Raw genomic sequence first — 18,715 nt, forward strand, 5'->3', positions numbered from 1 at the left:
CTAGGGAGTTATTATATCACTTAAACTTGTCCAAGCAGCCAACAACACAAAAAGGTCATAAAGACCACAAGTTATCCTAGAGAGTTTTAACTGCTGCCTTAAATGTTCCCTTTCCAGTTGACAGTTGACTTGAAAGTTGACTTGACAGTTGACTTTTTAGTTGACTTCAGGCTTGAAATTTTGCTTCCCTCCTGGGTAGATAGCTGAGCTGTTCCTTGTGAAGCTAATGGAGTAGATTGTTGAGTTGTTCCTTGTGAAGCTACTGGAGTAGATTGCTGAGTTGTTCCTTGTGAACCTACTGGAGCAGATTGCTGAGTTGACTTCTGGCTTGACTTTTTGGGTCCCCTTTTTCTCTTTTTAGCAGACCCTACAATATAAAAATCAAAAGGATTTAAATCCTACAATATACACATACAACTGTCACTAAAATAAGTCATTCACCTGCAGTAGATTGCTGATTTCCCACTTCAGTACATTTTCTCTTGTTGTGACCTCTACCCCCACAATTACCACAAGTCATTATCACCCCGTTCTTGGTAAATTTCCCTAGTCTCTTTGGATCCTCATGAGGATCCCTCTTTCTATTCTTCTTAGGCCTCCCAGGTTGAGATCTTATTGGTGGTGGATCCATAGGGTGGTGAATCTTGGGCCAATACCTTTCACTAGGTATTGTAGGGATAGAGAATTCATAAGCCTTCATGTATGTGTCTTTGTGGTAACACACATCAACAAACTCTTCTGCATTTTTATGTAAAAACCCAACTACTGCACAAACATGTTTACATGGATACCCCCTCAAATCCCATTTCCTACATGTGCATGTTCTATTATCTAGATCAATACATCATCAAAATCCCTGACTTGAAACACATGGTATGATGAGGGATAAACCTCACATCTATATGCAGCCTGTTTTGAAAAATCAAGCTTTTCTTGGATTTTAGGGCATATAACAACATCCCTGGCACTCATTTCTGTTCTTTTAATAACCAAACTACTCATGACCCGAATCCTTATGTCCTCTAACATGTGTATAATGTGTTTTGACCTTGCATTGATGATAAAGCCATTAAAAGTTTCTGCCATGTTGTTTATTATAACATCACATTTTATGTGAGTGTTCAAATAGCACCTGTTGAACTAATTGAGATTTTGCTTCAGTAAGGCCTCTACTGCATCAGGGTTTATGGTCCTCATCTCTTCAATGGCTTGCAAGTAACCAGCTTCACAATAGGACCTAGTTGATTTCCAAAATAGCTCCTTCAACTCTTCATCTTTGTATGTTTTGTGCCAGTTAGCATAGATGTGTCTTGCACAGTTTCTATGTTCTGCCTTTGGCCATACCATTGCAACAGCATTCAACAGACCCTGCAAAAGCAATACAACAGTGTCACAGATAAGTGATGAATAAACAAATTATTGGTTAGGGAGATCTACCTTTTGCTGGTCAGATATAAATGTCCATGATTCACCATTATCAGTTACTCCCAAACATTGTCTAAGCTCATCCATAAACCACTCCCAACTCTCATTATTTTCCCCTTCAACTACTGCCCATGCCAAAGGAAACATTTGGTCATTACCATCCCTTCCCACAGCTGTTAACAACATCCCTCCAAGGAATGTTTTAAGAAAACACCCATCTAAGCACAATACCTTCCTGCATCCTGCTAAAAATCCTTTTTTGACTCCATCAAAACAAACAAACAGTCTAAAGAATGTTTCACATGTGGCCTCTGGATCTAGATTAATGAAACCTGGTGGAGCAGTTTCTAACCTAAAGGTTGATGATGGATTTGCTTTCTTTAGAACTTCCAGGTAAGAACCAATTTTACTGTAATGATCTCTCATTGAACCATGAAGCTTCTTGTGTGCACTTGATTTAGCCTTGTAAGCTAACCACTTAGTAATAATTACCTTAAACTTCTGTTTAACTGCTGCTTAAATCTCCTTAGCAGACCAATTTGGCTTGGCCTTGAACAAAGGAAGGAACTCATCCCCTAAGAACTTGGCAGTTAGCTGTCTATTCTTGATCATGTTTCTCTGGCAGTTGTGTTTGTTCTTCACACTTTTAATCATGTAACACTCTTTGGCTTTGTTTAGTGAACAATATAGATAGAAGGGACACCCTGGTACACACTTCACAGCTAAACGACCTTCTTCCTTTTTATCACTCTTTGCAATGATCAGATTCCTGCCGTTAGTCACAACATATCTTCTCACTGCCTCCTTAAAACGATCCCTTGATGCAAACCGTATTCCAACTTTCCATGTAAACTTTTTCCAGTTGGTCTGTTCATTTACACTTGGAGCAGTTTCTTTGTACTTCTTACCTCTTATGTCATCATCCTCACTCTCACCAGGAGTAGCAACATCACCATCAGATTATTCGTAACTACTGTATCCCTCTACATGTGCAATCCCTGCATCATTAGACTCACTCAACTTACCTTCTTTTTCATAAGGTTTAGTACACTGTTCAACTAACTTCTTTTTAGCTTCAAGTTCATCCTTATTAGCTCGTTTAATGGCATCTTGTGACTGTCTCCATTCAACATCTTCTCTGTCTGAATCTGAGAAAGCTATTTCATCATGAACCTCATCTTCATTACCATCCTCAAGAAACCATCATCTTCATCTGAACTTGACTCTTCTGTCCCAGTTAAGTCAGCTTTATAGTCACTGTCTTCATTGTCATCTTCATCTGCACACTCTTCTACACTATGCTGCTTATCAAAACCACTCCCTTCTTCCACTAACACCTCTTCTCCAATAGGCTTCTTTTGAAAACCATCTTTTTCTTTCGATACACCCTCTTAAACAATAGACTCCTCATCCAAATCAAATGCCCGTGTAGCCTCTTCTACACTAGGCTGATTGTTCAAACCAACTGGTTTATCAGCAACAGCCTCCTTTCCTGAGGCAGTGGATCCAGATATAGGGACTTCAAGTACAGAGGGTTACCACTTTTATCAGATGCCCTACTCACTCTACTAACATGGACTACTTTCTTTGGACTAGATTACAAGTTTTTTGGGTTGGCCTCTTCGTTTAATGGGTTGGGAACTGGATTGGGTTTGTGGTTTACTGGGTGGTGAATAAGATTGGGCTTGGGGTTTACTGGGCCGGGACCTGAATTGGACTTCTTGTTCATAAGTAATTGGACAGACTTGAATAAACACCTCCATGAATGGTTCAGACCATGTTCGAGCCTTTAATGCAATCTCCATAACATCATTATCATTCCCAAAAATCTTGAATTCACCAGTATCAGCATTTAATCCATAAATGTAAAAATCCCTACTTTCATAACACCCAGTATCCATTGCATACTCTAAAAACTCAAAGTATGCAATGTGATCAACATCCATACGTATCAACTTAGATTCACCTCCAATATATTGAGGTTGATCAAAACTAAAATCCAATGATCCACCATACCATAGCATCACATCGATAACCTCCATCAGTGCAATCGGTGAAGAATACCATAAATATTTAAGAGAAAACTTACCTCGATCAGATTAGGGTTTGATCGCCATTGATGAACTTGAGAGCTTCTGATATGATATTATCTTGGTTACAGTGAAGTGTTATGATTTTTGGGGATTATAAACTTCATCGAATCAGGGATGTTCCACATAAGCTCATGTATGCCACGTATGAAATGCCACATCAGATTATATTGCCACATAGGCTCATTATACTAACCTGGTTAGAGAATATTTAACGAGGGGGTGCCATGACAATCGATGTGTTAAGTTGGGAGTGCTCTGAGACAAAGTGAAAGTTGAGAGTGCCATCGGCCAAATGGCCATAGTTAGGGGTGTTTAAATCCATTAACCCTAAAAAAATTAATTTTTGACTTTCATCAACTGTTACGAAATATTTTTTAACTTAATAATTGATTTTAGATTTTAGATATGATTATGACGTATGATATTAGTTTTCCATGTGTATTTAAAAATACAATATTATTAATTTACCATATAGTAAACTAATATTTACTCTATGGCTAATCCTAACATAATAGTTTTAATAATTTAATTTTCTTTATTTTAAAACTAATATTTTGATTCACTGATAAGGAATAACTTTATATAGATGCGGAAAATTACATAAGAATGATAGGTAGACATGCAACAAGCTGCGCCGTAATAATAGTAAATCCAATTCTATCGAAAACAAAAGTCTGATTCGTCGATGCTAAAAATTGTTGTGCACGACTTTCTGCACTCTGTCCAGGGAACCTGACAACTTCAGGAGCTAGGGAACCAAAAGTATTAAAGGCAAGGGAAATTAAAACATGTTGATCTTTAACACAAACTTTTTCCTGCTTAGCAATTTTACTTGATTCTCCCTTCAACACAATTTGGCCAGCCACAAAACAGTTTTCCTTTAGCCCAACAAGGGGGACATTTCGTTAAGGTCCAAACAAACGGATTTCTCACCTGCGCAATCAAACACAAAAACATTCATTGGCTAAAGAGTAGATCTCCTTTCAAACGGATATGTTATGAAATTCACATGAGCTTTTTTGTGATTTATAGGGTCTATCAGGATAATATACAAGTTTATAATTTACATTTTTTTATATTTAAGTCATGTAATACACGGATTTACAAGCTAGTGCATTATATATAAGAGTTCATATCTTAAAGTTTAATAAAAAAAATATCTATCAATTAATATATTTTTTTCAAATTTCGTACTTTCCCATCTTTTTTTTTCTTCCTGAAAGTCAGAAAAGAGTGTTCTAAAGCAAAAGCTTTAAATTAAAATAACAGAATCTCCTCTCTGTTTCTTTATGATACAAATTACAAATTGTAAAGTGTCTCAATATATTAACTTTATGTTTTCTTTTCTTTCATCCACGTAATAAAAAAAAAAAATACTTAAAGACACAGGGTAAGTGTATAAATTAATGGATTAATTAAAAAAATCATTTCACATGGTTTTATAGTTCCCTTCTTAAGTTAAAACTTTAGATTTATATAGTTATGATGCAAGCAAAGGAAGAATCAATTTAGCTTTGTTAGAAATCAATGATTATTTGCTTTTAGGCGAGAGTGGTATACACAACAGCATTAGTGGGGTGCAATGACTGTGAGTGCTGATAGACTACCATTATCAACACTCTTAATATAATTCGTAATTACACATACATAGAAATTACATACATATACGATGTGATATTTCTTACTCGAAAATCTACGATGTCCATATAGAAATATCACACACAATCCCCCCCCCCCCCCCCCCCCCTCTAACACATGCACACTCTTTAGGATCTAAAGAACAAAATGCTCGTTATTATGGTGAAATGCTTTTTTCTAAAAAAATATATTAATGTAAGAAAAAGTTATGGTCGTTTAAAAATCATGATAATAATTAGTTTATAATATGAGAATAAAGTGTAACTAATAATTAATTTTATTTAGAATTTTGTTAAAGATGAGAGATTAAAATGTAATAAAGTTTGAAGATTTAAATGTAATTAGTGTTTGAAAAATTAATTTATCCGTGTATTAGGGTTGCACAATGCATAAAACAAGGATATTTTAAAATATCAAAAAGTTATGAACTTTGTTTTGCTTAAATATATAAGGTACAACCTAAAATGAAGTGAATTTGCTTCACTAATAGGTTCACGATTCGACTTTGATCGTTATGGACTAGTACCAAGATCGAGTCCTAGACAAGCGGACCTTATTTTAACAGCCGGAACAGTAACAATGAAAATGGCCCCTTCCTTAGTGAGATTATACGAGCAAATGCCTGAACCAAAATATAGTCTTTTATGCATAAAAAAAATGTATTATAAAATACCCAAAAGTTAAAAACTTTTTTTTTGCTTTAATGCATAAGGTATAACCTAAAATTAGGGTAAATTAGTCTTTTAAACAATAATTACATTTTAATCATCACATCCTATTTACACTTTAATTCCCTTATCTTTAACAAAATTATAGCTAATTATTTAGTAGTTACACTTCATTCCTTATTTAAAAAAAACTGTCTAACCGCACAATTTTTAAACGGTGATTATCTCTTTGTACGTTAACATTTTTTAAAATTATATCATAAAAACTATATTTTATTGTCTTTAATTTGAGTATAGTATTGATATATTTTTTTTAATTGAAAAAAAAAATCATATGTTACGTGTAACAATGTCTATGGGTGCGAATAACTGAATCGTTAACCGAAACAGATAAAACCGAACCAAGATCAAACAAAAACTGAATTAACAGAAAATTGATTAACCGAAACCCGAATTAACCAAAGTCGGTTATCGATTTTTTTGTACCCTTCTTTAACCAAAATTAATTAAACCGAACAATTCATATTTTCCTATATTTCTATCTTTTATACCTTCAGTTTATGTATATTATTTTTTATACTTCCATTTCATGTATATATACCTTAGTTTCATTTATTTCTAAGCAAAAATTTAAGCCCAAGTATAGTAGTTCTTATTAATCGAAGTTAAACAAATCAATCCAAAAACCGTCAATCTAACCCAATAAACCGAACTAATTAATGAATAATGGATTGGTTAATAAAATAGATTGATTGATAACTTTGGTTCAGGTTGAGGATAATAATCGAATAATACACATACACATGATGAATTCTAGTATATACATACACATACACATATACATAAACATGATGCGGCAACTAGGGAGTGCTGTTATGCATAGTTAGCACTATGATTAAGAGCATACATGATCATACTGAAGTATTAACCAAATAATTATAAAAGTGTGCAATTGATTATACCCATTAATCCACTATACATCAATAACTTTATGAAAGTTTCCTATGCCCACTGTTTCACAAACTAGGGTTATCTTTTTGCATTCTTGCAACACTGCATGCATATTGGCTAACTATAATATATTATCATATACAGTGATTAGTTCATTCTTTAATCAAAGAGTACAAGTAAAGATTAACTGATATGAAAAGTTCGATTAACTGATCGAATGACAACCCATGAATATACACGAACTCGATAACTAGCGTGCGGGTTGGTCGTTTCGTTACAGTTGAAAGCAACGACACGAATCGACATCCTCACCACCACCGTACCAACCGAAAATCATGAAAACAGTAGTGGAAACCTCCGACAATTCCCACATCTGAAGTTTGTGGTGATCAAGTGTTATTGGAAGCAAAAAAGTTGTTTCAACTTGGCAAAGATAGGGACTTGCATTATTTATATGGATTGACGTAAGACCCATATATAATATTTTTCAAAGTTATAATAATGAAGAAGGCCACACGTATGTATAATTGAAGTGAGTGGAATAATGTGCAATTTATTTTGTTACATATTTGAGGGATATAATGATAGATTTTGATAAAAGTATGAATACGTGTATTCCTCTTTGCAACTGTGTGTAACTATGTTAGTAGAAAATAATTGAAAAATGGTCGTACAACAAAATTACAGATCAAGGTATAGATTACGTAAAACTTGCATCATCAACTCATCATCATCATCGCATCATACTCAGTAAATCTCACCAACAGCCAGTGACAGACCCAGAAATTATTTTCTAGGTGTGCGAACGGGGGTTAAACCCAACTTTTAAAGGGTGCGACCGGGATTTTTGCCTGTAAAAGACACGATTTTTGTCTTTTTAAGAGGTGCGCCCGCACACCCAGCTCAACACCTAAGTCCGCCCCTGCCAATAGCAAAGCTAGGTAGGGTCTGAAGAGAGTAAGATGTAGACAGACTTACCTACACCCCGTAGGAATAAAGAGACTGCTTCCAGTAAGACCCTGGCTTGATAGTAGTTTTCCATCAAGTCTTGGACATAAGGCACATAACACTCAGCAATTGAGGCAAAGGTTGCATCATCAACTCAGATGTACCATATTAACTAAATTGCGAAATATTTCTTCAGTATTACTAGTCGAGTAAGGATCTCATCGCACTTTAGATAAAGAAAACATAGTTTGTTGACGGTTCTTGCTATGTCACTAGATGACCAAAACGAGCCAGCACACGTTACGCTTTTATGAATCTAGATCATACAGGATGGCCTATTGATACGGTTTTGATCCAAGGATTGACGGACTTGTAGTTGAAAAAAATGGATAGACGCAAGTGGGATAGAAAAAAGGGTTTAACTTAAAATCGGCATAACTGTTAATCTGTCTCGAGTGATAGGCCTAGATATATGGGCAGAAATAGCGTAACAAGCCTGATTAGACTGTTTGTCGATCCAAAGTCCAATATAGACTTCCTTGGTTTTTAAATTTTTTTTATGGTAAAAACAAGTGAATTGTGAATGTCTACAATTTGGAGTTTGATACAATGGTTTTTAATTTGAGAACATTTTCAAAAGAAATCTATTCTTTTTATCTTGTATGATTCTGCTCTGGTCTAAAGAAACATAGATTGAAAAGAAGGAAATCAAATCTGAAAGAGAACCAAGTTCAAAGAAGACCATTGTCTGATTTTCTATTAGCATTAAAAAGTTGCAAATCTTTTGATTTTGTGGCAAATCTATGGACTTTCAAAGAATTAATTAATCTGGATTTAGAAAGTAATGGATTATGGATTAAAAGTCAACTAGCTCTTCATATCTGGAAAGGACACTTCCGTAGTCACTTCACTATTTGAACTCAGATATTATTCAGATGCCGAAATATCTGATCTATGTTAGATACAAAAAAAAAAGTTGCAACTTTTGTTTTGTTTTGTTTTTGTTTTTTTTTTTTTTTTTTAACGACCAACAGAATCAATCTCGAGCACTCTTGGGCCACTCACTGGACCAAACGGGGTACTCCGAGAGTAACCCGAGTCCACCACCAATTTCAGGGAAACCCCGGTAACCCACCCGCCATAAGCACGACAGTGAAATTACCGGTTAAATTTATATTTGCCATTTCATTAAATAAACTTTACTTTTAATGTTGGAATAATCAACTTGTACATATTTGTACAACTTTTATGTCATAAATTGTAGCAATCCAAATCACTCATATTTATCAACGATGTACATAACTATGAGTGGTATTTACTTTTTTACTTATATCAGTAACCAATATGGTGGTGATCAGTTGGCAAAACCAAAACCTTTAAACACCTTAGAAGAGGGAGGCCTTGGTTTCAAGTCCCACAGACGACATGAATAAAAGAAATTTTCCATTCAAAAAAAACTTAAATTAGTGAAGTATGTGATGATGAAACGTCTAGCAAAATGTTAGCCATCGGTTATGTTCAAAGGAAATATAATATCAACATATTAATTAGTCATCAAGCTTACATAAAACAAACATATTAATCAGTTATAAGTATGTGTAACAAAATTTTATACAGTTGAATGACAAAGTCTAAAATGATTGGAAAACATATAATCCCTTAAACTTAATATTGTAACCTTATTATTTTAATATTGGTAGGGGTGTAACCGAGTAGAGTCGACTTCGAGCTTACCTAAACTCGAGCTGACTCGTTTAACTTAACAGATGTCGAGTTTGAGCTCTTTTTTCAAAGCTTGAGTTTGGCTCTTGAGAAAAATTTCAAGTTTAAACTTCGTCGACCATGCTCAACACGTTTATTGATTATTTATAAAAATAAATAATTCTTAATATATCTAAAATTATAATTTTATGTAAGACATATATAGTTATATTTACAATATAATTTTATCAAGTAATATGTATGCTATATATATAAAATTTATCATATGTATATTTGTATAGATTAAATAGGTTTGGGGGTTTAATTTTGGAGCTTGATATATGAAACTTGAGCTCATATTCGTTTATTAAACAAGCTATTAATTTGGTTACGACTCATTTTAGCTCGGCTTAATTTAAAATTTAAATATATTGATCTCAAGTAGCTCATGAGCGGCTCGACTCGTAAAAATCTTTTTAAGTTTCGCCCTTTTAGATTTGTGAATGGGCTGGGCCTGAACAGCGCTTGTCAGCTTTGAATTAAATACCCCAAGCCTGCTTAAAGAGATGTTTCGCAAGCATTTCGAATCTAGGTTTCATTTCATTTGCTAGTAGTTGTTTCATACAATTTCCAAGTATCATTTTTATTTTGTATTTAGCATGTAAAACCACTGTATATGCACATATGATATTGTTAAGTATGGTCTTTATAATATTAAAATGTATGTGTAAAATTGGGAGTATTAAAGTGTGTGAATCAACAAAAGAAAAATTAGAATGTGACAAAAAAGAAACAGCAAAAAACATCGAGCAGTTCATGCTACATTGTTATTCGATGACATGTAAGGATTTGGCCATTTGGTTTGGTGCATATATGTGTTGTTTTGATGAAACGCTGGCTTTTTACCTGCCATTGTGATATTCTTTACCTACCAAAAACGTCTAGGATTCGTATATAAGTTATTCAGGTTACTAGAAATATTTTCTTACTTGATCAGTTCCTTGATTATAATCACATAAATGCTGGCCCTGAGAATTCGTGTACCCTGTTCGAGCTCGAAAAAATGTGCCCTTAGGCCTTAACGAAATTGGGTATTGGGCTCACTAAAGGTCTAAACCTAATGCCAAAGAGGTTAATAACTAATCTAAACCATAAGAATAGTTTTGTAAGAGGGCCTATGTTGGTGTTTTTATGGGTGTACCCTATTAAAAAATATTTTACATATACATATCGGGTTTTTTCATAAAAAATGTGCCCCTCGAAATATCGGGCCTTGGCCGGTGGTCCTCCCCGCCCACCCCTAGGGCCGGCACATAATATTTCAATTTCTTGCACATGCATATTACTATTACTATCTCAAGGTGGCCGGTCGGCCTCCTTGAAAAACTTTTACACATACGTGAAAATCCCGAGCGCACCCCATGAACATGGTGTCGTTCAGTTCTTTTACAACCCTAATCCTTTCTATCTTCACGGGTCGTCTTTATGATCTGTACACACCTATCAATCCGCAAAACAAATTCGAGAATCTCTTGAAACAACACGTGACACCAAAAGAGAAGGTCTAATATCTTTAATTTCCATCTTTAACTTCTTCGGAAAGGATACCAAGTTCACGAGTTCTTCTCTTGCTTTCCAAAATCAAGGAAATAAACATCGAAATTTTGAAACAAACTGTGTACCTATATGGTTATCTTAAGTTCTCTTTATTACGGTCCTAAGTTACTACATATAGTGAGTGTATTCACTGATAATATAAATTTTCACGTTGATTAGAAAAACATCACTGCATCAGTTTTTTTTTCTAACCTTTCTAATTCTTCTAATAGTTTATAAATATCTGATAATCTCATCTTAATCCGTCATTGTACCACCGGTATGCCATATGAAACTTGTGGACGATAATTGAACAAAACATCGACAAAACGACAACATAGCAAAAAAGTGTGAATACGACGTGAGTATGACCAATGTCTACGATTATTAGTTTACAGCATTCCTATTTCCAAAAACAAATTCGGTGAGCAATTAGAAATCCTCAGTTTCCAAACACACATAAACACACAACCTTACATAATATTCATTTTTCATGGAAAAAAATATATCAAAAACAGGTATACAAAAACTAATAAAAATTAAGAAAAATAGTGATATGAAATTTAGTACAATTCAATAGTATTTGGCCTCCAAAAACACATCATGCCTCCTCATACCATATCAATCACGCTACCAGCTCACAAACTCCTAGCTTTAGGCACCCCCAGACTTAAGTGTGTTGCTCAACCTGCCATTAAGATATTATTAAATCACAAAGTATATAAACCGGCAAACCTTGGAGAAATGGTAAGCTTGCTACCATGTGACTTGGAGAAACAGCCTCTTGCAGAAATGTAAGGTAAAGATGCGTTGTATATCAGGCCCAACTTGGCCTGACAATCCCCGACCGCATGCCACAATAAACATAGCATGGTTCTAAAAATCACTAGGTGCTAGTCGGCCGGTGGGGTACCAACTAGCAATTAATCGGATTGGGATTTTTATATGTAATTTTCAGTTTTACATATATATCAGGCCCAAGTTGGCCTAACAACCCCCCTAACCGCATGCCCCAATACACACATTTTTTAGGTAAATATTTTAAGTAGATAGGTTTTAACCCTTCCTCGACACAATACAAGATTAATCGCCGGAATCTCCATGGTTTGGTTGGAAACTGGCCGGAATCGCCGATTTTTGGCCGGCCGACTAGGGCTGATTAGGTCCGACTAGGGCCGACTACCGATTAAAGGACCAATTAACGAAAAATTACTCAGTGACCGGCCGACTAGCGATTAATCGCCAACTAGTCCTGATTTTAAACATAGTATTTATCGTTTCATGGTGTATAGTAAATATTTGTCATGCCCATAATCCTTCATTTAGGTTCCGAATTCAACAGTTTCAAAATTTTCTATGAGTTTCAGATTTTTAGTGCATATCACATGAGCTCGAGGATATACTTAAGTTATGTCTTAAGAAATAACTATTAGTTATTTTGATTTGCATTTTAATTTTAATTTTCATTTTTCTAAATCGTGTGAGTGAAACATGTAATAGTTCTTAACTGAAAATGCAATTTAAAATTTTTAAAATTCTAGGGTAAAGCTACAAGCCTACAACTACATTTAGAAATCTTTATCCCCATAAGATGCTCTTTACATGATCCCACTTGTTAGAAGAGTATTGATGGGGCCGTGAGTTTTCCCTAATGTGTTATAACGATCACCAATATGTGTGTGTATAATAAGTGAGAAATATAGAGCGTACCAGTCTAATCCCTCAAATAGACCTTCTCCTTTAATTGCAGAAGTTTTAAATATTGACCATTGACGGTTTTTGATTTTATGCAATTCCAAGGATTCAGTCACAGCAGCATCATCAAGCGCTCCAGGAAGATCCTATTAATGTAAGAAAACAACACCAATTACTTGGTAAAGATAATTTACATGTTAACAATTTATGTTGCTTGTGTGACAAGTTAAAAGTCTCAAACCTGCTTGTTTGCAAAAATGAGAACCACAGCACCTTTCAATTCTTCCTCCTATGTTAAAAACAGAGTAGATATGTTTAGTTTTTTTTTTTTTAATTGTAAAAAGAAATTAATTAAATACCATTGTTTATAAAAAAGATAAACAAAAAGAATACCTCTAAAATTGCATGAAATTCTTCTTTAGCAATTACTAGTCTTTCTGTGTCACTGGAATCGACCACATATATTATGGCTTGAGTATTTGGAAAATAGCATCTCCAGTATGGCCTAAAATAATTTAGAAATGGAGATAATTTCGTAAAATCAGTTAGAAATATCATAAATAAGATTAGCGATTTTGATTAGAAAACGGGATGTGGTTTGAGAAGAACGGTCAAAGGCTACCTGATGCTGGTCTGCCCACCTGTATTATAAAAACTTTGTATTAGGAAAAACAATAAACAGATAAAATGAATATTAGTCCATGAAACCAAGCAAAGGCAGCAATCTTTGATAAATATAATAGAATTTTAGATGACCGAAACAAATCTACATGTTTCTTTATAATTCTGAAGACTAGTGAAATTAAATGAAGTGTTCTAAGTGTATACATACAGAATTATACACACATAGTTAAAAGCCATAGCCTCTTGCGCCTAGGCCCAATTTCCTAGCTAGGCGAGGCAATTGCGCCTTAAGTCAAGGCAATTGCGCTTTAATTCTCTAGGTGATGGTTCATGCGCAGATTCCGGCAAGATTCCTAGATTATTGAGAGTTTTCGGCCAAATTCTCCAAATTCTGGCAAGATTCTAGCTATAGTTCTACTTTTATCTAACGAAACTACTTTTCTACACTAATAAACTAGCATTTTATAACTTTTGGTACTAAATAGAGATATTAAATGTTGTATAATAGCTTTAGTTTATTTTATTTGAAGTATAGTATTAATTTTCTATTATATAAAAATATTTTAAGTTTTTTTTGTTGTACGCTTTTTTTTTTCTCAGGCCCGCGCTTTTTTTGTGCCTTGCGCCTAGCCCCAAGCGAGGCCTATGCGCCTAACGCCCTTAATAACTATGATACACACATAATATCTCTACAAACAAGTCTACATGTTTCTTCGAAATTCTTCACATTATCTTGTTTCTATATGCTTACCAAAATGGGGATGTCATTGATCATATCTAACTAAGAAAAAAACCAAATTGAATAAAAACCTTATTCTGCCCACTAGATTTAGCAACTGATTTCAGCTTATTATGCTAAATAAAATGGAAACAGAGTGTGATATCACGATAATAAAAACGACCACTCCATTCCAGGTGTAGAAAGCTGAGTTTTAAGGACTTAAATCTCCATATTCAACCCTATGATTTACAAACATCTCTAACTAAAATGATGCTTATTTAATTAATAGAATGCCATCAGTGAAACAGCAGACTGTTAAAAATCCACAAAGCTAGTATATTGTTTTAGCAACCTTCAGTAAAGGGTATTCAAGCTTATTATAAGTAGTAACCACCAATGCACGTAAGAATGTACGTAAGAAACTCTATCAATCTATCATGGTGCTTCTACTTTCTTTGTATTATCTTGTTGGGGATCAGACTTCATGGTTGCAGCGGAAGCATGTGACATGGATTGATTCTTGTTCGAGATTGAACCGAATTGAATATCCATGTTTCAGAAAGATGTGTGAATGCAGGAAATTCAAACAGGGAATAATGGACAATTCGAGTGTAACTTGAATGTCTTGATAACCGGAACAGTTGCCGTTAAACCAGTATAAATATATCATAGTTTTGGCGGGTTCAATTGGCGGGAATAACTACTCCGGCAGTTATTCGAAAATACCCGCTTATCAAACTGAAATACATAAGCTATCATCCATAATTCGAATACATATCATATACTACTTATACAAGTTCGAATAAATATAAACATAATAAAGTTTAATAATAATTCTAACATAACCCCCTTAAACTTTAGTTATGTTTCGAGGTATGCTGCATAACACTCCGGTTAGCATCTTCAACAGCTTTCCTCATGTTATTGAAGTTGAACCGCTTCCTTTTCTTTTGAAGATTCCAGTCATCTTCCCATTCGTTTCCGGCGAAGAGAGCGTAGTGAGCCGAAGCAGCATCATCATGAACGTCACCTGCACTTTTCCTTCTCACATGGCAGCCTTGAGAGGGACCTTCTCCTTCGTTCACCATTTCCTTATCATAAACCTTTTCTTGAACCGTTTTAAACCTGTAATAATACTCTAAGATGTCGAGATACATGGCAAAGATAATCCTCATGTAATCCCCGTCTTGGTAATCAAATCCTAAATCCTTCGCTATCACCGGCCATAAGTTTTCACTTGTAACATCCCGGTAGCCGCCGTCTCTTTACACCAACACATACAGGCCTAACAGATCTATTTTCTTTTTGTTCGGAGCATATGGAGGGACTGGCCTCGAAGACATTCCCATATAGACGTTCAGGAACCACTTCACCATCTCCTCGAATTTTGCCTCCAAAGTTTGTTTGTATTTGAATTGAATACAAACTCTCTATCATCGATCATATCCAGTAAAGCTTTGCAGTCAGCGAATTCATGGAACTCCATGGCCTTGATGATCATCAAACTCCAATTCGTCTCTTGCGAAGACAGATTTAACTCATCGAAATAAGAGTTTAAATATCGTTCTTTGAATTCATCATCATAAACACTTACATCAAGTATTCCCTATTTTTCGGTTAAACCGATTTCTTCTTCCTTTGTCAGGCCACTCACATCGTTCAAGGAATTATTTACCGGGTTTGAGAACATGGGATAGATTTTGCAAGTATCACCGGACTTATTGACGGTGTAGCCTTGCAACGTTAACTGATCCATACTCAAAACGTTCCGGTCTAATTCCGGTGAGTAGAATACGCTTTGTATTCTCATGATTTCATTGCTTGATTTAATTTCAACCGACCCAACCCCTCGAGTAAATAAGAAATTGTTTTCCCCAGAACGTGTATCAACCCCAACAATGTGTTTAATGCGTTTAAACACATTTAAGTTTCCGGCGATATGATGCGTGAATACAGAACTAACGTACCAGATGTCGCTCCATAGCCCTCCCTCGGTACCGACAACAATCACCTCTTGATGATCATTGATCACTCCTTGTTTCTGTATTCCTGTGTTCACCGCTTGTTGAATAAGTTGGGTTGCCTCGTCGTTTTCCTTTTTGTTGCAGGAATAAATCTGGTGCCCCGATTGGTGACAATAATAACATACTCTCACTCGAGGAATTCGCTTGTCTTTGTCGTTCTTCTCGTCTGTGCAGTGTTGACATGGCAACAAAGTGGAAGTGGGTTTGATCTCGGTCTTCTTTCCCAACGATGCTCTGATACCACTATGTTGGGGATCAGACTTCATGGTTGCAGCGGAAGCATGTGACATGGATTGATTCTTGTTCGAGATTGAACCGAATTGAATATCCATGTTTCAGAAAGATGTGTGAATGCAGGAAATTCAAACAGGGAATAATGGACAATTCGAGTGTAACTTGAATGTCTTGATAACCGGAACAGTTGCCGGTAAACCAGTATAAATACATCATAGTTTTGGCGGTTCAATTGGCGGGAATAACTGCTCCGGCAGTTATTCGAAAATACCCGCTTATCAAACCGAAATACATAAGCTATCATCCATAATTCGAATACATATCATATACTACTTATACAAGTTCGAATAAATATAAACATAATAAAGTTAAATAATAATTCTAACATATCTCATATCAGGGCATGAAATGATAAGTTGATAACAAGTCAATCCAAGACATTGTGAGTTTCTTCCTGACAAATCCTTTTCATATTTGGTGTTCATCACTACAGTCCAGATAATTGCTTACGAATACGTCAACTTTAACTAGAGTATAATTCTTATTGTCAAACTGTATATACATTTCTCAACCACATTCAATAATATCTAAATGATAAGTGCAAAAGACCAGAACTAAATCATCTAAAACCTATATTATCTAAAGCCCTTCGGGCGCACGCCAAGGCCTTCAGGCGAGGCGCGGTAGAGGGAAAATGCCTTGCTGCCATCCAGGCTCTCCAGCAACCTTAAGGCAAGATTCCGGCCAAAATTCAGTCAGATTCTAGCAAAATTCTGCAAATTCCCGGCAAACTGGTCTGAAACATCGCTAAACTGAATCTAAACAAGCTTAAAACACGTCTAAAACCTCAAAGAATGGTCTGTTTATGCTATCCACCTTGCTTACTCGGGCTCTTGCTTTTTAAGCGACTTGCGCCTAGGCCCAAGGCTCACCCTTTGCGCCTTTGCCAACTATGGTCTAAACTCTAAACATATGACTTACTATCTAACTTTTACTTTCAAAAGAACAATTCAAAACATACAGAAAATAATAACAAATCCAAATCGATAACAATTAGCAAACGATCAAACATACCGAGATCCCAAACTTGAAACTTAATATTGTTATATTGCACCGTCTCTACATTAAACCCGATCGCTGCACAGAAAAACTCCACATCAGTCCACACAATCAATCAACAAATCCAATCAAACATAAACAAGAAACAGAACCAACTTGGAATAGTGGAGACAACCTCGCCCATTTGAAGCCGATCTAAACACCAAATCAACAACCATTACGAAACTTAACTAGCATAAAATATCAAATCCAATAAAAAAAAACAGTGATCATACAAAGTATAGTGGTTTTGCCAGCATTGTCAAGCCCTAGAACAAGAATTCGAGCTTCTTTGTTTCCGAAAAGCGACGAAAACAATCTCGTAAACACTATCCCCATCTATTCTACCATATACCAGAGATCCGATCCGATCCGATCAATTCAATTCCAAATCCTGAATCTCAACATAACGGCAGTGAGTTGAATAACTTGAATTTACGATTCCTTACATTGAATTTGAGTAATTATAACATTTGAACGTCTAATTCGAACAAAATAAAAGCATGGGAACATGAAAAATGTTGATGATTTTGAACCGGAAACGCGTACCTGTGAAGAAATTGTGGAGAATTTGGGTGTACGATTTGAAAATTGGGGGTTTTTGTGTCGATGTAGTGGGATGATAGGAACCCTAGATTTAGATCTTTATTATTCAGGTTTAGGATCTGTAATTGGGATTTGGGATGATGAACAATGGGCGGAAGTTATAAAATTTACCCTCGAGTTTCTCATGGTGTCAGTTAGAATCAGATCGGTATCGTACCGTATTACCAAACTCAAAAGCAAATACCATACCGCATATGTTGGGTTAATACCGATACAACATGATATCGATACCGAAATTTAGTTGAATTTAAAACTTAATACCGTATTATTTATGTTTGGTCGGTATCGGGAAGATACGGTACCGATATTCGGCATGAAACTTCCTATCTCTAGTCTCCAGTTTTGGTTGAATGAAATAGCTAGAATAAAAAACGATTTATCTAATTTTTTGTCAAAGATTTCAATAAAAATTAGGAACCAAATACCTTGAAAAAATATACATTTCTATTAGGTATAACATCTTGCCCTTTATTGCGAGAGTAGAGACTTTTCATAAAGTCATTGTAGAGCTTGCTTTTTCTTCAAAATCAGTTGACACAAAACACGTGTTCAAGAGTAGATATTCGTACACTCGTGTTTCACTTGTTTTCATAAAGTCACTCTAAAGCCTGTTTTTCCTTCAGAATCAGTTGACGCAAAACATGTGTTCAAGAGTGGATATTCATACACGTGTGTTTGGCTTGAGTTTATAAA

General features: G+C 35.2%; 1 protein-coding gene across 1 annotated transcript; it reads right to left on the reverse strand.

Annotated features, from left to right (window-relative positions):
• Nucleotides 1-11,445: 11,445 nt before the first annotated feature.
• LOC110940182 (ADP-ribosylation factor 1) lies at nt 11,446-18,211 on the reverse strand. Its single transcript, XM_022181739.2, has 9 exons — nt 17,966-18,211; nt 17,653-17,810; nt 17,534-17,572; nt 17,393-17,455; nt 13,338-13,356; nt 13,109-13,220; nt 12,957-13,004; nt 12,731-12,861; nt 11,446-11,708 (listed from the first exon to the last, which is right to left on the reverse strand). The coding sequence occupies exons 2-9, from the start codon at nt 17,753-17,755 to the stop codon at nt 11,675-11,677; spliced, it is 549 nt and encodes a 182-aa protein (XP_022037431.1). The 5' UTR covers nt 17,756-17,810; nt 17,966-18,211; the 3' UTR covers nt 11,446-11,674.
• Between the last annotated feature and the right edge of the window lie 504 nt (nt 18,212-18,715).

Source organism: Helianthus annuus, chromosome 5 (genome assembly GCF_002127325.2).
Source record: "Helianthus annuus cultivar XRQ/B chromosome 5, HanXRQr2.0-SUNRISE, whole genome shotgun sequence".
NCBI classification, from domain to species: Eukaryota; Viridiplantae; Streptophyta; class Magnoliopsida; order Asterales; family Asteraceae; genus Helianthus; species Helianthus annuus.